This window comes from Trichosurus vulpecula, chromosome 1, assembly GCF_011100635.1.
Source record: "Trichosurus vulpecula isolate mTriVul1 chromosome 1, mTriVul1.pri, whole genome shotgun sequence".
Lineage (NCBI taxonomy): Eukaryota > Metazoa > Chordata > Mammalia > Diprotodontia > Phalangeridae > Trichosurus > Trichosurus vulpecula.
The window spans coordinates 556,979,478-557,000,645 of NC_050573.1; the positions used below are offsets into that span (position 1 = coordinate 556,979,478).

At 39.0% G+C, this 21,168-nt stretch overlaps 1 protein-coding gene across 1 annotated transcript in view; it reads right to left on the bottom strand.

Annotated features, from left to right (window-relative positions):
• Positions 1-21,168, bottom strand: part of SUSD1 (sushi domain containing 1) — a 278,160-nt gene that overhangs the window by 226,098 nt on the left and 30,894 nt on the right. The window contains exon 5 of the mRNA XM_036749351.1: positions 20,864-21,043. Within this exon, the coding sequence (XP_036605246.1) occupies positions 20,864-21,043 (180 nt within the window). The remainder of the gene's footprint in view (positions 1-20,863; positions 21,044-21,168) is intronic.

A 21,168-nucleotide genomic window follows, 5' to 3' on the forward strand; every position in this document is an offset into this window, starting at 1 on the left:
CTCTCACCAGGTGCAACATTCATTTCCTGTTGACTTTCTAAGTTGTCTTGGGCTGGAAAAATGTTTTGCTCCATCTTTTTATGGGTTCTGCTCCTCTAGAATTTATTTAGAGACATTTTTTCAAGGGTTTGGGGAAGAGCTCAGGTGAGTCCCTGCCTTTACTCTGCCATCTTGGTGCTGCCTCAGGCATGTCCTACTCTTCATGATGCCATTTGGGGTTTTCTTGGCAAAGACAATGGAATGGTTTGTCATTTCCTTCTCCAGATCATTTTATAGATGAAGAAACTGAGGCAAACAAGGTGAAGTTAATTGACCAGGGTCACACAGCTAGTAAGTGTCTGAAGCCAGATTTGAACTCATGCAGATGAATTTTCCTGACTTCAGGCCTGGCACTCTATCCACTACGCCACCTTGGTGGCACCTTCATGGAACCTTAATAAAGCCTAAAACGAAGAAAAGATGGAGAGGTAGAGATGAGGAGGGCCTTCCCTCTAGGCACAAGGAATGGTTTGCCCAAACATATAGAAATGGGAGATGGATCACAGGGTACAGGGAACAATTATCAGTCTAGTTTACTAGAACATAAGAGTTTGCGAAGTGTGGCTAGAAAGGAAGGTGGGAGCCAGCCATGGAAGGCCTTAATGCTATACTAAAGAGTATTTGTATGTCTGCTTATGTGTACATCCTTTCTCCTCAACTAGATAAATAAGCTCTTTAAGAGCAGGAGGTAAATTTTATATTTCTTTGTATTTCCCATAGTGCTTGTATATAGGATGAATCAATATTTCCATCGATCAGGTTTCATTGGTGTAGGTATTTTCTCCACCAATACAGATCACAACTCATTCATGTTGACTCATCCTGAAAGATTTTTGTTTACATCTTTCTGTAAGTCCTCCATAAATTCATCCATCCAACTAACATGCATTTTTCAAACGTCTCCTAGACACCTGGCACTTTCCTAGGCAATAAGGATATAAAGACAACAATAAATAGTCCCTGGAGGAGTTCCCTTAAGGAGCTTACATTCTATTGGAATGATTTTATGATTCCTTGAAGGCCTTCTGGATTCTTTTGAAGATAAAAAATATATACACAAATAAGCAAACGAAAAATATTTTAAGCATCATTTCCCAAACTTAAATGCTTGCTCAGATACCCATCCAACACACCAAAGGCCTTCTTCTGGTTATTAAAGCACTCCATGGGTACCAGTGCAGCAATGGGGCTGCCTACCCTTTGTCTCAAACTTTTTTTTTCCTTTCCATTTTTCTTTCTTTTATCTTTCTTTTTTCTTTCTTTCTTCCTACTTTTCTTTTTTTTACTTTTCAACATTCACTTTTATAAGATTTTGAATTCTAAATTTTTTCTTCTCCCCCTCTTCCCCCTCTCCAAAATGGCATACAATCTGATATAGGCTATACACGTACAATCACATTAAACATATTTTCACATCAATCATATTGTGAAAGAAGAATCAGAACAAAAAGGAAAAACCTTGAGAAAGAAAAACAAAATAGTGTGTTTTGATCTGCATTCAGACTCCATAGTTCTTTCTCTGGATATGGATAGCATTTTCCATCACAAGTCTTTTGAATTGTCTTATATAATTAGCTCAGAATAGCCAAGTCTATCCAAGCTGGTCATCACACAATGTTGCTGTTATTGTGTGCAATGTTCTCCTGGTTCTGCTCCCTTCACTCAACATCAGTTCATGTAAGTCTTTCCAGGTTTTTCTGAAATCTGCCTGTTCACCATTTCTTATGGAACAATAGTATTCCATTACATTCATATACCACAACTCCTTCAGCCATTCCCCAATTGATGGGCAGCCCCTCAATTTCTAATTCTTGGCCACCACAAAAAGAGCTGATATAAATATTTTTAGACATGTGGGTCCTTTTCCCTTTTTTGTGATCTCTTTAGACATAGACCTAGTATTGATATGGCTGGATCAAAGGGAAGCCCTCTGGGCATAGTTGCAAATTGCTTTCCAGAATGATTAGATCAGTTTACAACTCCACCAACAACCCATTAACATTCCAATCTTCTGTAACAACAATGTTGCTAGCAGCTGTTGTGGGGGTAAAAGACTGAAAACACCAGTACCCAGGAAGGCTGCTGGCACAGGTTCTTTGATCTGCTTTTCTAAGGAAAGCAACTATAAGGGTTTAACAATCTCATTCCAATCAAACACACACACACACACACACACACACACACACACACACACACACATATATATATGTGTATATATATATTTCACTTAGTTTGGGGGGAAAAACCAGCACCCTGAACTTCAGAGCAAATACAAACAGAAATTACAAGCTTACATTATATAAACAGAGCAAATACACACAGTTATCAACAGACAGGCCTCTAGCTATCTGACCAAAGAATTACATAGTTACCAGAGAGAGAGGCACTAACATCTAGGTTTTCAAAGCCGGGGGGGCTCCGGTGGCTACCCAGAGTCTCATCTGGTCAAATCACACGACACTCTTCCAGGGAGTGAGAGCCCCAAACAAAACGCTAACCTCTGAGTTTATATTCCCTGTTCAGGGTCAAAGGGCATCACAATCATGAGATTCAAACCCATATGAACTAGGTTTTCTTGTTTCTTAAGCAGGTCAAAGGCTCTTGATTGAATCAAAGAAACAAGGGCTAGACTCATCAAAGACACTTGATTACCTCACTGCTCCAAAAGAGAAGATAGTTTAAAATAAAAAGTCCCCACCTTAATTACCATTACATCTTCCCACATCTTCTCCAACATTTATCATTTTCCTGTTTTATGTTAACTAATCTGATAGGTGTGATGTGGTACCTCAGACTTGTTTTGATTGGCGTATCTCTAATCAATAGTTATTTAGAGCATTTTTTTTTCATATGACTATAGATAGCTTTAATTTCTTCCTCTGAAAACTGCCTGTTTATATACTTTGTCTATCCATTGGGGAATGACTTGTAGTCTTACAAATTTGACTCACTTTTCTAAATATTTTAGAAATGAGGCCTTTGTTAGAGACACTAGCTGTAAAAATTGTTTTCTAACTTTCTGCTTCCCTTCTAATTTTGGTTGCATTGGCTTTGTGCAAAAACTTTTTTAATTTATTGTAATCAAAATTATCCATTTTGCATTTCATAATGTTCTCTGTCTCTTGTGTGGTCATAAATTCTTCCCTTCTCCATAGATCTGACAGGTTTCCTTGCTCTCCTAATTTGCTTAGGTTATCACCCTTTATATCTATATCTTGTACCTAAACCATTTTGACCTTATCTTGGTATATGGTATGAGCTGTTGCTCTATGCCTAGCTTCTGCCATACTATTCTCCAGTTTTCCCAGCAGTTTTTGTCAAATAGTGAGTTCTTATCCCAGAAACTGGGGTCTTTAGGTTTATCTAACAGTAGATTACTACAGTCATTGACTGTGTCTTGTGTACCTAACTTATTCCACTGATCCACCACTCTATTTCTTAGCCAGTTTTGATGATTGCTGCTTTATAATACAGTTTTAGATCTGGTACAGTAATGCCACCTTCCCTTGCATTTCTTTTCATTAATTCCCTTTATATTTTGGACCTTTTGTTCTTTCTCTGAATCCTTTTCTAATCAGATATATCCTCCCATGTACTCCATGATATAGTGATACTAGCCTCTTTGCTGTTCCTCACACAAGACATTTCATCTTTTGATTGAGTATTTTCACTAGCTGTTGCCCATGCCTGGAATTCTTTCCATCCTCACCTTCACATCCTGGCTTCTCTGGCTTCCTTCAAGTCTCAGCTAAAATCCCATCTTCTAAAAGAAGCCTTTCCTTATCCCTCCACCTCCTTAATGCTAATGCTTTTCCTCTGAAACTATCTCCAGTTTATCTTGCAGATATATTGTTCACTGATAATTTTTTGCATATTGCTCCCACCCCGCCCCCATCCATTAAATTGTGGACAAGGACTATTTATGCTTTTCTTTATATCTCCAGCATTTATCAAAGTGCCTGGCATATATAGGTTGTTTAATATTTATTAATTATTAATTTATTTATTTGATTACTTTTTAAGTTAATTTATTAATAAATAACATTATAATATTGTATAAATATATAGTATTTAATATATTCTTTATAAATGTAGCATAGCAGATACAAAACTGACCTCAGGGCCAGGAAGACCTGGGTTCAATTCTGATCTCTGACATAAGGCAGCTGTGTGATGCTATGTAAGTCACTTAACTTCTTGATGCTTTAGGTCCAAGTTGTCAGTTGAGCCTGACAAGAATATAGTGAAATTAGTGCTACAGGTAGTATTATCCCATTTTACAGATGAGGCTCAAAGAAGGTTATGCAATGTCCACACCACAAATGTGGATTCAAACCTAGGCCTCTCCTAACTCCAGGTCCAGCATTCTTCTCATCACACCTGCACTGCCTCTCAAAAGAAAGAACATTAAAACTTCCTCCTTTTCTATCTCCCTCCAAAAAAAAAAGTTTATTTACTAAAAAACAAAACTGCCCACTTCATCTTTAAGTACTCCATCTGGCTTCCATACTTTCTTTTTACAAACTTCTTAATTGCCAGAAAATCCCACAGAAGGAACTGAAAACCAAAGCTGTTAATGTGCAACATAATTAAAAATCACCAAGCAGGGAAAGAGGGAATGCTTTCTAAGGGCAAAGAACTGGCAAAGTGCATAATTGTGGGATAAATACATTAAACTGAGTCCTACAACTACTGTCCTCTAAGGAAATTAACATCTTTAGCTTCAAATAAGAACTTTTATTATCAAAAGTCAGTGAGGGAGAATAGGCATGATACAACACTGAAGAAGGCAGTGCTAATAACCAAAGAATGGAAGGGCTAGGAAGAAGTCACACTCACCATTGTGTTTTAAGATTTGCAGGGCATTTTACATGTATTATCTGCTCTGACCCTCAGAACAACCTTGTGAGGATCTCCAAAAGTGTTATGATCTCTATTTTACAGATGAAAAAAACTGAAGCTGAGAGAGGTTAAGTAACTTGCCCAGGGTCACACAGCTAGTAAGTAACTGAGGCAAGACACGAACATCTTGACTCCAAGTGTATCATTCTACCCACTCTACACTTTGCAAACCTTAAAGCGGTGGTGTCAAAGTCCAATAGAAATGGGAACCACTAACCTATACATAAAGATCCCTGTGGGTTACATATTGACTTAGAAAAACCCATACTAACATTATCTGTGTTCTATTTTCATGTATCTTGCTGAATACTTCTCAATTACATTTTAATCTGGTTTAGCATTCTGGATTATTGGCCTGCAATGTTTGATACCCTTGCCTTGAAGCATTATATTAATATGAGCTATTATGATCACCTTCCTCTTCAAATGAGATAAAATATGTAAAGGGCACTGCAAACCTTAAGGTGTTATATAACTATATTATTCTTAATATTAACAGCATTATTATTTTCTCTATATCTCCCCTAGTACTTATCATGATATTCAGAGGGGTGCTAGTAAACATTTAACAACCAAATCTCTGGGGAAAAAAAATGTACCCTCAACACATTTAACTTGCATTTTTAACCTATTCTTCATCATTTTCTTGTCAGGACAGTCAATAAAACAATAAATCGTGCCCTGTAGCATTTACCCATTTTCAAGGGGTAAATAAGTGCTCATGCTGAAATTTAACAACTAGCTTTCTCAAGCCAGTTTGAACTGGTTCCAGCACACTCCTGATGGCACTACAAAACACATAATAGATACCCAGATAAATATCTCCAATTCCCCCCAACCAATCTCCATATAACATGGTCTTAAGTCCTCTCCTCATCTTGGTTGTCCTTTTCAGGACACCCTCTAGCTTGTCTACATCCTTCCTAACATTTGAGAGACCAGCTGAATAGCGTGCTGCACAAATGATCTGACTGGTACAGAGCACAGACAAATTGTCACCTCCCCGCCTCCTCCACGCTGCACCTCTCTTAAAGCTGTCAAGGACTGATATCTCTATCATCTCACACTGTTGACTCATCCATTAAAACTCCCAGATCATTTTTCATAATAATTATTGTCTAGCCATATTTCTCCTTTCCCATGCTTGCAGTGATGATTTTTTGAACCCAGGTGTAGGACTTTACATTTACTTCTAATAAATGTCATCTTATCAGACTGGGACAATCACTAGACTGTTGACATCTTTTTTGGATCCTGTCATCCAATTTATTAGTTGTCCCTTCCAACTTCATGTTATCTCCACATTTGATAAGCATGCCATTTAGATTTAATCTAATTCACCACCAAAAATGTTTAAAAAATGCAAATTGCCAAGAATATATCTGTGGAGCCCTCCAAATTGGCACTGAATAATGTACTGTTTGTGATCGTTGGTACAAGTAGACAGAACACAGAGCCTTGAGTCAGGAACGCCTAAGTTCAAATCTGGCCCCAAACACTTATCAGTTATGCGATGCTGCGCAAGTCATTTAACCTCTGTCTGCCTCAGTTTTCTCATCTCTAAGATGGGTCTAGTAATAGGTTATTGTAAGGATCAAATTAGATATTTGTAAAGCACTTAGCACAGTGTGTGGCACATAGTAAACACTTAATAAATGCTTATTTCCTTCCTATTTTTTTTGTCCAGTGATTCAATCATCTCCATACCACCAGACTGCATACATCTCATCTTGTCTACAAAGATGGCACGACAGACATTATTAAATGTTTGTTTTAAAACTACGCATCTACAGATAGAAACAGTATAGAAACCCTGTCAAAAAAAGGAAATGAAGATGATCAGGTATGACTTGTTTTGATGAAGTTCTTTCTTTGTCTAAATGCTCACTATTGCTCATAACAACTAATAGAGTCCTCGATTCAGCCAGAGATAAAGTCAAGTTCACCTCTCTATATTCTACAGACTTTGCCCCCATCTCCTTTTTGGGAAAATCAGGACATTGTCCCTTCTCCAGTCTTGAAGCGCCTTTCCTGTTCTCCATATCTCTCCAGGTTCACTGGAAGCACACTCAGTAATCCTATCCGCCAGTTCTTTCAGCAACCTGAGAAAAAGCACCTAGACCTGGTGACTGGGACTCATCAAGGGCTCTCTTAACATCACATTTATCTGGGGTTTCAACTCCATGTTAATCATTTTTGTTCTTTATTTTATAGTCTGATATCATTCCCCTTGACTGAGAAAAGAGAAACATGAGTTGAATAGTTTTGCGTTTTCTTCATTAATTATCACTGTCCCTAGCTTTAAGGCCCAACTAAAACCTCACCTTCTACTGGAAGCCTTTCCCAACCCCTCTTAATTCTAGTGCCTTCCATTTGTTAACTATTTCCTGTATACAGACTGCTTAGTATATATTTGTATGTTGTCTCCTCCGTTAGACTGTAAGCTCCTTGAGGGCAGGAGCTGTCTTGTGCCTTTTCCTGTATCCCCTGTATTTAGCACAGAGCCTGGCACATAACAGGTGCTTAATAAATGTTGATTCATTGATAATCTCTTCTACCAGAAGCATAACTTCTACTTTCTTCTTGATCTCAACATAACATTTTTTTTATTTGCATTTTGTTGACCCCTCAATATCAGTCTCAGATCTTCCTGAAATTTCTTCATCCTGACATCGTTCTTACATTTCCGTTTCCGTTCTTTTTCACTTGTTCTTGTTACTTGCCCTGATTTCCATCTTTAAAACACAACTTTTAAAAATCCAGGTTGGATGACTAATGTGGAAATATGTTTAATATGATTGTGCATGTATAGCCTATATCAGATTGCACGCTATCTTGGAGAAGGGAAGGGGAAGGAGGAGGAAAAAATTTAAAACTCAAAATCTTATAAAAGTGAATGTTGAAAACTAAAACTAGAAGATGGTATCATGAAAACGGCATCTTACCGGAGCTCTCTCACAAGGTCTGTCAGATTCCTACAAAAATAGTGAATTTGAGCAGATTTGAGAGAATTAGAAACCAAGAGCAGCCTGAGTAGGGCAAATTTCCAAGCCGGGAGAGTCTGAAAGGCTAAAGGCATGAATCTGGAGGCTTGGAGAGTGCTCGGCGTGCGGAGCTGCTCCAGACCAAAGCAGAAGTGCCAGCCAGGAAAACCCACGTGGGATACAGGCTAAGAGAAAGCTGGGCACCGGAAACCAGCAGAGATCCCCAGGCCTCCCAACACAGGATGGCAATCTGTAGAAGCGATGAGAGGCAGCGCAATGCCACTCGCTGGGAAACACCAACTCCTGAGGCTTGTAGCCCAAAGGTAAGAAACGCTGGCTTCTTGAACTTCTGGGAGACATAATGGCCAGGTAAATGGCTCTAATCCCTCCCCCCCCCTCACCCAGAGAACTCCTGGGGGAAAAAAAAGAACGCTGGAACAGAGGAGATAGAAGTGGGGCTTCAGTGCCCAAGTAGTAGGAGTTCCTGAGTCCCAGAGGGGCAGAGCCAGCAGGGGTCAACACCAGGAACCTAGACTTACTCTTGCTCCCCCAGGGGGAGTGCCAGACCCCAGCTCAAATAACAAAGAGGTGAGACCATTGCTGAAGAGCAACAGTGCTGGAGAGCACCCCTAGGGAAAGAGACATCAGGGAGCCAGACCCCTCCCCCACACCTCAGGAAACTGAAGGTTATAATTCACAAAGACAACAACTAGACTCACAATCCCCAGAATAAGAAAGGTGGGACAGAGAGCCCTAAGCCCAAAAGGCAGAAATTTGTTGCAAAGCCAGGAAAAGGCTAACCAACGTGAAGAAGAACACAAAAAACCTGAGGACCATTGAGTCTTTTTATGGAGACAGGCATGATCAAAATACCAATTTGGAAGAGGACAGCAATGACACTATAGATACATCTGATGCCTCAAAAGGTAATGTGAACTGGTCTCCAGCCCAAAAAGCATTGCTGGAAGAGCTAAAGGAGGATTTTAAAAACCAAATTAGAGAGCTAAAAGAAAATATGAAAAAAAATCCACTGATGAAATCAAGTCCCTAAAGAATAAGATTGGTGAAATGGCTATGGAGATTCAGAATCTAAAGAGAGAAAATGACACCCTGAGAGGTAAAATCAACCAATTGGAAAAGGAGACTCAAAAGCAAAATGAAGACAGCAACTCATTAAAAATTGGAGTTGAGCAAGTGGAAGCTAATGGCTCTATGAGGCATCAAGAAGTAGTAAAACAAAATGTAAAGAATGAAAAACTAGAAAAAAAATGTGAAATATCTGATTGGGAAAACAACTGACCTGGAAAATAGATCCAGGAGAGACAATTTAAGAGTTATTGGTCTACCAGAAATCCACGATGAAAAAAAGAGCCTTGACAGTATCTTCGAAGAAATTATCAAAGACAACTGCCCAGAGGTCCTAGAACCAGAGGGCAAAATAATCATTGAAAGAATTTACCGATCACCCCCTGAAAGAGATCCCAAACTGAAAACACCAATAAATATTATAGCCAAATTTCAGAACTACAAAGTCAAGGAGAAAATACTGCAAGCAGCCAAAAAGAAACAATTCAAATATCGTGGAACTACAGTCAGGATCACGCAGGATATCTCAGCTTCCACATTAAAAGACAGGAGAAATTGGACTATGATACTCCGAAGGGCAAAGGAACTGGGACTACAACCAAGGATCAACTACCCAGCAAAACTAAGCATAATTTTTCAGGCAAGGAGATGGACATTCAACGAAATAAGGGAATTCCAGACCTTCCTGATGAAAAGGCCGGAATTCAATGGAAAATTTGATCTCCAAATACAAAACTCAAGAGAGACATAAAAAGGTAAACAGGGGGAAAACCCCCCGCAAACATTATTAATCAATAAGGGATATACATAGATTGTGAATGCCTGTATAAAATAACTGATATAAGGATAAAAAACATAAGTAAGAGATGTAAAGGGAGGGCTATGAGAGAAGAGGTAAGGAGGTAGTAGAAAAGGGTAAATTACACCAAATGAAGAGGCACAAAAACCTATTATAGCAGAGGGAAAGAAGGGAGGGAGAAGAGCAGTATTTGAGCGTTACTGTCATCTGATCTGGTTCAAGAAAGGAATAACATACCCTGATAAGTATAGAAATCTAACTTGTCCTACAGGAAGTAGGAGGGGAAGGGGGGAGAAAAGGGAGGGGAGAAGTAACAAGTGGGAAATGGTAAGATAAGGGAGGGGAATAAAGAGGGAGGGTAAACTGAGGAAGGCGGCAGTCAAAAGCAAAACTTTGTTGAGGAGGAGAAGGGGAAAGGGAGAAATAAAAGCATAAACAGGGGGAACTAGGATGGAGAAAAAGACACAGATAGAAATTGTAACTGTGAACGTGAATGGGATGAACTCTGCAATAAAACGGAAGCAGATAGCAGAATGGATTAAAAACCATAATCCTACAACATACTGTTTACAAGAAACACATTTGAAACAAGGGGATACACACAGGGTAAAGGTAAAAGGCTGGAGTAAAATATATTGTGCCTCAGCTAAAGTAAAAAAAGCAGGTGTAGCAATCCTAATCTCAGACAAAGCAAAAGTAAAGATAGATTTAATTAAAAGAGATAAGGAAGGACACTACATTCTGCTAAAAGGCACCATAAACAATGAAGCAATATCATTGCTTAACATTTATGCACCAAGTGGTATGGCATGCAAATTCTTAGAGGAGAGGTTAAGGGAGTTACAGGAAGAAATAGACAGCAGAACTATAATATTGGGAGACCTCAACCTCCCCCTCTCTGAACTTGATAAATCTAATCACAAAAACTGTTGGGAAAATTGGAAAATGGTAGGGCAGAAACAGGGCATAGACCAATATCTTACACCATATACCAAAATAAAGTCAAAATGAGTTCATGATTTAGGAATAAAGGCTGATACTATAAGTAATTTGGGAGAGCAAGGAATAGTTTACTTATCAGATTTATTGAAAAAGAAAAGAATTCATGACCCAACAAAAGATAGAGAACATCACAAAATGCAAAATGGGTAATTTTGATTATGTTAAATTGAAATGTTTTTGTACAAAAAAAGCCAATGCAACAAAGATTAGGAGGGAAACAGAAAATTGGGAGAAAATGTTTATAACCACTGTCTCTGATAAAGGCCTCATTTCTAAAATATACAGGGAACTGAGCCAAATATATAGGAATACAAGTCACTACCCAATTGAGAAATGGTCAAAGGATATGAACAGGCAGTTTTCAGAGGAATAAATTAAAGATATGAAAAAATGCTCTAAATCACTACTGATTAGAGAAATGCAAATCAAAACAACTCTTAGATACCACATCTCTCCTTTGGCTAAAATAACAAAACAGGAAAATGATAAATGCTGGAGAGGATGTGGGAAAATTGGAATGTTGTTACATTGCTGGTGGAGTTGTGAACTGATCCAGCCATTCTGGAGAGCAATTTGGAACTATGCCCAAAGGGCTGTAAAAATGTTCATACCCTTTGACCCAGCAATACCACTTCTAGGGTTGTATCCCAAAGAGATCACACAAGCGGGAAAAGGACCCATATGTACAAAAATATTAGAGTGGCTCTTTTTGTGTTAGCTAAGAATTGGAAATCAAAGGGATGCCCATCAATTGGGGAATGGTTGAACAAGCTGTGGTATATGAAGGTAATGGAATACTATTGTGCTATAAGAAATGGGGATGATACGGACTTCATAACAACCTGGAAAAATCTACACGACATAATGCTGAGTGAGGGGAGCAGAGCCAGGAGAACACAACCACAGATATATGGATTCTGTGAGGACTAACCCTGACAGACTTTGCTCTTCTCAGCAACACAAGGTACAAAGACAACTCCAAAGGACTCATGATGGAGAATGCTATCTACATTCAGAGAAAGAACTATGAAGTATGAATGCAGATTGAGGCACACTTCATGCTAGCCTTTTTTTTTTCTTTTTCTCTCTTTTGTTTTTGTTTTTGGGTTTGTTTGGTTTTTTTGGGGTCCTGTTTCTTCTTTCGTATGATTCATTTCATTGATCACAGTTCTTCTCCATAACTTGACTAGTGTGTAAATTAATTCAATGTGAAGTTATACATGGAAGTTATATGGGATTCCATGCCATCTTGGGGAGGGAGAGGGGGAGGGAGGGAGGAAAATCTGGAACTTAAAATTATGTGGAACCGAATGTTGTAAACTAAAAATATTTTTTAAAAAAGTGAAAAAAAAGAAAAAAAAGAAAACTAAAACTAAATAAATATTTTAAAAAAACAATAAAATAAAAATAAAAATCCAGGTTGACTGATGTCCCCTTTGTAGCCACAGAAGTCTCTTTAGAAAGTTCCTCCTTTTCTTCTCCATCAGAATTTTGTTAGGATGTTCAAAATTTAATTTGTGAGAGTTTTCTATTCATATTAAGCTGACTTTCCCTACAGAATTTTACGCCATGGGATTCAAGTATCCTGATATCTAGAGTGCTCTCTCTATCTCTCTCCATCATCTCTTCTTATTCACTCTCTCAATAGAAAGCAGTTGATAATCCAAAAGGAAAGAATTGGTTGGTGGGAGTAAAAAATATAGGAACCAAGAGAGGAAGTTTCTAGAGCTTGTGATAGAGGAGTGGGAATCTGGGTATAGTATGATACGCACCCTAGAGTTGGGGAAAGCAGCTGTCAAAGGGTTCAGATAAGTAGGATCTCTTTTATGGAGTAAAATGGTCAAGGAGAAGTAGAAAATGCTCAATAATTAAATTTGTAAGACACAAAAGGAAACAATCCCAATGAGGACAAACCGTGGAATTTGTCTAAAGAGAACTATGTGGATGCACAAGTAATTCAACAACCAACTTAGATTTTTAAAAGAAATCCACAGAAGATGGAAACAAGGCTAAGTAACAGAGGATGGATATTAGAATGGGGCACAGTGCTATAAAAAGTGTCAGGAATGCTAAAGATCGGAACAAACTAAAGCTGGCCAGAGAAAGCAAGGACAACAAAACGGGGAGATCTGGGGGCTTGGGGGTTGTTTCTTTTTCTTTTTTTAGCTACATGGGGAGAAAATGGACTTTTGTATGGAATGAATGGGATGATAATAACTGACAACAGATAGAAGGCAGAGCTGCTTTTTTCCTGTCTTCCCTACAGTGGAGAATTTCCTTGAAAGTGGAAATGACAGAACAAAAATGGCTAACAGGGAACTGAGTGCTGAGAAGAGTAAGGAGACGCCTCGCTACCACTGAACTAAAGTCTCCTAGCCCGGATGAACTACCTCAATGGATCCTGAAAAGATATGGCATGTGTAGATACCTTAAGTGATATTTGAAAGATCATGGAAAACAGGAGATGTACCATGGGATTGGAGAAAATGAAAAAAATAGAGTCTATCTGAAAACTAGAGGCCAGTGAGCTTGACTTCAATCCCTAGGAAAATTCTAGAATGGAGGGATATTCTAGAGAAATGGCTAGACCATCTAGAAAAGGAAGAAGTGATTACAAAAGAATCAGCCCAGCACCATCAAGAACATGTCATGCCTCTCCCTTTTTGACAGGATCGTTAAATGAAGGGAACTCTATAAACAGCATACATGAATTTTAACAGAACTTTTCATTCTACTCTTATGGAGAAGATGGAGAGAGATGGATCAGACAGTTAGACAGCTGTACTCAAAGAACAGCTGTTGTTTTTCTATTTCAGTGTGGCAGGAGGTCTCTAGTAGAGTACCCAGGGATCTGAGTTTGACTCTGTGCTGCTCAACATCATCATTGATGACTTCAGTAAAGGCAGAGATACTAGAGGGGTAAGGAATTATGAACTACAAGTACAGAATACTACAAACACTTTTGGAAGGGGTACTTTTGACTGTGTTACTTGATTCTTTGTTGCAAGGGGAGAGCCTGTAGTAAAGACAAAGAAATTAGAAAATTACAATTGTGTTAAAAAAAAACCAATAAAAGGAAAAAAACATGTATGAGGGAAAAGTCTATTTGGGGTTGGAGGAAAAATTATTCATAAGTTCTAGATCAAGGTCTTGAGGCCATGTGTAGCCTTCTAGGTCCTCAAGTGCAGCCCTTTGACTAAATCCAAACTTCACAGAACAAATCCCCTTAAAAAAGGATTTGTTCTATAAAACTGGGACTTAGTCAGAGGGCCACACTTGAGGACCTAGAGAGCTACATGTGGCCTCAAGGCTGTAGGCTCCCCACCCCTGTTCTAGATTCTTTAAATTAATTAAAATTGTATTTTTTAAAATCAAAACAAATAAACATACTGCTTTTTATCCTAAAAGAAAAGGCAAAGTCATATGTAGGAATTTCATACTGATTGGACTCAGAAATAGTTATGGGGAGCATAAAATGTCAGTGACATGGGTAGAGAATCTCCAGCTAAGTCTTTAGTATCCCCTATTTCAGGCAATACTCCTGAGTGGTTTTAATCTTAATGAAAATAGATTTAAAGAAACGGAGAAGATCTTCAATGCCTTTCCTCACTTTTTGTGTTTTGGCAGAAAGAACATTGTAACTGGCTATCAGGTGCCCTATATTTTTATCCTGGTTCCTCCAATAATTACCTTGTTATCGCTAGGTACATCACAGACTCTCTGGATCTCTATTTTTTCCTGTGTAAAATGGGATAGTAGCATCTACTCTATTTATATCAAAGCATTTTTGACCCAACAAAAGTGCTAATAGGTCTATACCTCAAAAAAAAATCAAAGAAAGTGGAAACAGATCCATATGTACAAAACAAATCCTTTAGTAGTTCTTTTTGTAGTATGAAAGAACTGAAAATTAAGGGAATGCACCCATCAGTTGGGGAATGGCTGAACAAATTACACCATATCAATGAAATGGAATACTATTGTGCCACAAGAAATCATGAAGGGGATAGTTTCAAAGAAACCTGAGAAGATATGTATGAACTGATGCAAAGAGAAATGAGTAGAACCAAGAGAATAACATATTTAACAACAATATTGTAAGGACAAAAAATTTTGAAAGACTTAGAAACTCTGATCAATACAATGACCAACCATGATTCCAGAGGACTCATAATTAAATATGCTGTCCACCTCTCGATAGAGAGTACAAAAGAAGACATTTTTAGACATGGCTAATAAGGGAATTTGTTTTGCTCGACTATACATTTTTATAATGGGTTGTTTTTCTTGCTTTCTCAATGTGGTAGTGAAGGGTGGGAAAGAGATTATGAGGACCATAAAGTAAAATTGTATTTTAAAAGTATTTCAAATGGTTATTATGAGATCCTGGATCAACAGCCGAATCTAATCACATTTACATAGCAATTTAACAGAGATGCAACTTAGAATAGTGAATACAAAGGCAATCTCTGAGCCAGGAAGACTTGGGTTAAAATTCTACCTCTGACATATATTGAATGCAGAACCTTGGGCAAGTCCACATGTGGCCATCTAGGTCCTCAAGTGCGGCCCTTTGACTGAATCCAAACTTCACAGACCAAATCCCTTTAATAAAAGGATTTGTTCCATAAAACTTGGACTCAGTCAGAGAGTCATATTTGAGGACCTAGAGGGCCACATGTGGCCTCAAGGCTGTATGTTCCCCAATTCCCCAATTGATGAGTGTATCCCCTTAATTTTCAGTTCCTTGATACCACAAAAAGAACTACTAAAAGATTTTTGTACATGTGGATCTTTTTCCTCTTTCTCTGATTTTTTTTGAGGTATATGCCTATTAGCAGTTTTGCCGGGTCAAAAATACTTTGATATAAATGGAATAGATGGTACTATCCCTATGTTACACGTGAAGGAATTGAGATCCAAAGAGGCTGTGATGTACCTAGTGATAACGAGGTAATTAGTGAAGGAACCAGGATTAAAAAGTCACTTTAGTGCATTAGACAATTCTCTAGGTAACAGAAAGTTGCTAGCCTGCACTGGTAGATGGAGTTTTCTCTCCTGAGAGTTCCCTATACCAGTGAAATCGCAGGGCAGGTCCTTCTCCTTTTGAGATTGACAAAGTACTTCCCTCTCAACAACTTTGTGAACTAGGGAATACAGATAATATTATTCTCATCTTACAAATGCAGAAAATGAGGTTCAATCCTTGCCCATAGTCACATAGCTAATGTCAAGCTAAAAGTATAATGCTTATGCGAATTACAATTATTAAAAATAAAATTATTAGGTCTTGAAAGCTTTAATATGCTTTTCCCTCAGCATATGAGAAGGAGACTTTTCCATTTATAGCCTGCGAGTCAACCCAGGAAGCTTCTGTCTCTATTTTGGTGAAACCTGTCTGTTCCCAGAGAAGCTGTTATATTCCCCAGAGAGACAAAGGATTTCAGAGCATGCCAACATAGGTACCAATTTTGTAAAGAGGAAAAAATATGAGAAGAAACACTAAGTGGTAGGTAAGCTAAGACAGACTACAAGCTGACAGAAGCAACACTGAGTATCTGGAACCAAGGCCCTCTCGTTTTGCACTCCCTGACTGTACAGCAAATTGAAAAGGTTTTTCATGTCCACAGGAGTCTCATGGCAGGAAGAAAAAGAGGAAGAAAAAAATAAGGCAAGACTAAGGTAGAAGAGAGACTGCCTCCAGAAAAGTGAACAATAACTCTAAGGCTATGGAAGCAAGAAATGTGACTACTATGGCAACATAAGAGGGCACAATTAGGATGCTTTAGAAGCAAGCCAGGCAAAGATGGTGTTGGGTTCTACTAACACATTGGTGGCAATCAAGCACTCCTGAGTTGCCAGGAGCAACATTTTATTCTGATACCAGCTCAAAACACTATGACTTTTTCTTTTCCCAGATAAAACTGATGAATCAGACTACATCTGCTGGCTCATAAGCTCAAGAGGGGGAAGTCGGAGGAGAGGCACACAGGGAGGAGGATCTGTGTTAGCAACTTCAGGCTCCAGTAATTCCCATGAAGTTGGGATCAGATTCTGCCTTTGCAAGTCTACCATTAAGAGTGCCTAGGTAAAGTGTATTTCTGAGGAGAAAATGGGCAAGTCATTTAAGCTTTCTCTGCCTCAGTTTCCTCATCTGAAACAGCTAGGGGATGTAGTGGATAGAAAGCTGGACTTGGCAGCATGAAAACCTGAATTAGAATCTTGTTTCAGACACTAAATAAAGGACATGGCCCCAGACAAGTTATTTAACCCAGTTAGTCTCAGTTTCCTCATCTGTGAAAAGGATCTTAGCATCTACCTCACAGGGATATTATAAGGGTCAAATGAGATAATATAAATAGAATGTTTTGCAAACTTTACAATGCTATACAAATACTGGCTATTAATATTATTATTAATTATCTGTAAAATAAGGAGGTTGGACTTCATAACTTCTAAGATCCTTTCTAGCTCTAAATTTATGACCCTGTGAATGCCAAGGTGGGTTGGAGTTAGGCTATTGGAAACATTCTTAAATCACCCAGGGAGATCAGCATCAAAGAGGCAAGACAGATTCAGTGCTGGGATTCCCGTTTGGACAATAGCTCCCAGTCTACTAGGAAAATAAAACAAGTATACAAAAGTTTCCAGTCTAATAGGAATATCTGGCACAAAAAGTAGCCTTGCACACAGTAGGCACCTTGGAAGTATCAGCTGAATGTTGTCTGTTACTGTGACCTCCAAGTACAATTTCCTCTCCATTCACCATCCCCTCCCCCACCCCAGCAAATTCAAATTTGACCCATTCACTGAGGTGTATCTGAAGGATTCCATTCATTTGTTTCTATGCCCCCACTCCATCAGGGCTAGAGTCACATTTTCAAAGAACTACACTTATTCATTTTAATTGTGGCTCTTTACTCTAAAATTCCATAATCTACCAGGAACCTTTCCAGCGTTGATATTTTATGGTTCTAACATCAATAGGGGGATGGAAACAATATGTGTAAAGGTCTTCCTACTCCCTCAACCACATTCTGAAAAGGAAGGGGGCATCTAGATGGTATAATGCATAAAGTGCTGCACTTAAAAGTCAAGAAGACCTGAGTTTGAATCCTACCTCACATACTAGCTGTGTTACCTTGAGTAAGTCACTTACCCCTGCTTGCCTCAGTTTACTAATCTATAAAATGAGTTGGAGAAGGAAATGGTAAACCACTCCAGTCGCTGAGAAAACTCCAAATGGGGGTCACAAAAAGCACGACGGAAAAACAACTAAACAAGAAAACAGCAGCCCTTACCAGGCAGGGTTGTTGTAAGAATCAAATAAGATAACACATGAAAAGCACTTTATGAATCCTGCAGTGGTACATAAATGCCAGCTGTCGTTAGCTATTAGCAAGGTGAGGGCTTTTCACTTTGGAAGGATTTTTTGGGAAGTTTTTCAGTTTTTGCTACTGGCAGCAAATGAACTATAAACCATCCTCCTATCGTGTACAATTTCTTCTTGACTCACTGCCCCTAGGGGCATTAAAAATGTCCTCCACTTTTTTTATTTAGCTTACATATGACCAAGATCATTCATTTATTTCCATGCCCCCATCAGCGTTCAAGACATTAGCACTGGAAAAGATCCTAACAGATTACAAAATTGAGTGAATTTAAAGTAAATCCTACCTTAGAAATCAGCTAGCCCAAGTCCATCATTTTATAGATGACAAAACTGAGGGCCAAAGTCACAACGGTATTTAATGGCAAATCTGGGAACAGAAGCAGTCACAGAATTCAAGGAACATGAGAGCTGGAACGCTCTGATGAGATTATCTAGAACAACCTCCATTTTATTGATGAGGCTCAGGAACGCTGACGCTAATAATAATAACTTATCAATGTACATGTAGATAGATAGATAGATAGAGAGATATAGAGAGACAGAGAGAGAGAGAAAGGGAGAGACAGAGAGAGGGAGAAAGAGAGAGACGCACACAGAGAGAAACAGATACAGAGACAGAGAAAGACACAGAGAACAATTTTGAGTCATGGAAAGTTCTCTACAAATATTTCACTTGGTCTTCACAACTCAGGAGGTAGCTATCCATATTTTACGGTCAAGAAAATTCAGGCAGACAGAGGTTAAGAGACCTGCCAAGAATCACATAGCTAATAAGTGTCTGAGGTAGGATTGAAACTCGGGTCTTCTTAACTCCAAATTTAATCCCCTACTCACCACTCCACCTAGCTGCCTCAAACGCCAAGTAAAAATCCACTAGGTTAGTTTAGAACAGAAATGAGACAACATCCTAACTCTCCCGACTTCCAGTTCAGAGCTCCAGGATGCCATACTTATTTTCCTTAGTTTTAAAACAGCACTGCTTAAGCACCTATTTGCATATGAATAAAGGAAACTACAAGGATGTGACTCCTGTTCCCTAGGAAACTACACTATACTCCAAAAGAGAGGGAGGGGCCACATTATACCATGCTTAGAAGAGTGCCTTGGACAGGAAATATTTTGGGATAATGCTGGCTCTCACTTCATTCTCCCCACCCCCACCCCACCCCCACAAAAGAAAAAAAACCAGATGGTGTGAATTGTCTCCATTCAGAAAGGTACAGTAGGAAGAATTCCAGATTTGCAATCAGAACACCTGGGTCGAATCTCAGCTCAGTGACAATCTGTGTAACCTCAGACAAGTTTTGCCGCAGTTTCCTCGTCTTCAAAATGAAGACATTGGATTGGATGACCTCAGAAATCCCTTCCTACTCTAAATCTACAATCCTATGGGCTTCAAACCACACTTAAAAACATCCCTCTAAAGATATTTGATTCCTTTCTCTGAACTTTTTTAATGCCCTAAGCTATAATAAGTCTTCAAACAATGAAAGATTTTAAGCATTCCTTTCTAACTTTCATGGCATGATATGTCAGTATTTAGCGATGCTGGGGGAATAGAACATGTCTAAAACAATAATCCAAGACATGATCTTAACTATGACATCAACTTCCTAAGAACTCCCCTCCCCCTGCCCCACTCCTCGGACAGGTGGGGCAAACTCAATGGACTGAATCTAGAGGGTGGGGGTGGGAAGAAGGCCTAGGAATCCTGTGGTAGGAGTTGGAATGGCTCTGGGATCTGTATTTACTGGAAGCCTCCCTGGCTCATGTACCTTTTGGGAGTCAATGATACTGAGAAATACAGCAGGTTAAAGGTAACACAGAGGATAGAGTTCTGGGCCTAGAATTAAGAAGCTGTTGTTCGGTCCTTTCAGTAGCATCCAACTCTTTGTGACCCCATTTGTGACCCCAGTCATTTTTTAGTTGTGTCCAACCCTTCAAGACCTCATTCAGAGTCTTCTTGGTAGAGATACTAGAACGGTTTGCTATTTCCTTCTCCACCCATTTTACATATGAGGAAACTGAGGCAAACAGGATGAAGTGATTTGCCCAGAGGCACAGCTAGTTAAGTGTCTGAGGCCAGATTTGAACTCAGGAAGATGACTCTTCCTGACTCCAGGACCTGTACTCTTTCCACTATGGCACCTAGCTGCCTGAAATTTAATAATTCAATCTAATTTAACTGAAGACAGAGCTTACACATAGCAGGTACCTAGTAAATACTTTTTGGCTAACTGAATCCCTCCAACTGTCTCTTGTATTCATTCACAATGGTGCCATGGAAAGAATTCCAGATTGAGTCGGAACTCTGCTTTAGTTTTCTATTTGTAAAATGGGTGTAATGATATGGATACTGCCTGCCTCCAACGGTTGGTGTAAAGTAAACTTTCAAGTGCCACATAGATGTGAGCCTTTACAACAAATGTTTCTGGAGTTGTAAGGTGTTTCCAACTGCCACTCAAATAGACACAAAGGGGACCCACTGACACAGACAAGCCCAATCCACCTAAGTGAATTATCAGGCCACTATGTGACAGATGAGACTTCTCCCATCCTGTCCCCAATTAACCCACTCTTGGTGACAGAGACTCCCTGTTCTGGCTCTAGAAGACCTTCAATGTCATTTAAGATTATTTTGTATTCTTTTCCCTTTACCTCTGCACATGGGAGATGGACCTTCCCATTGTCCTTGGGCATTGCAAAAAACAACAGGGTTGCTGGTCTCTGGCACGTACCCCTTCCAGCATTTGTACCCAACTAGACTTCCATATGTGGTGGTGTTCAGAAGAGCTGGATAAGCATTTGGGAATGAAGGCAGAACCCCGCAGTCCACAGCTGCAGTACAAAGAAAAGAAGAAGAAAAAACACAAGGCCTAGAGTGAGAAATTGATTTGTGGGAGGAGAAAACAAAGCAGAAGGAGGAAAATAAAACCAGACATTAAAAGCCTAAAGCCATGATC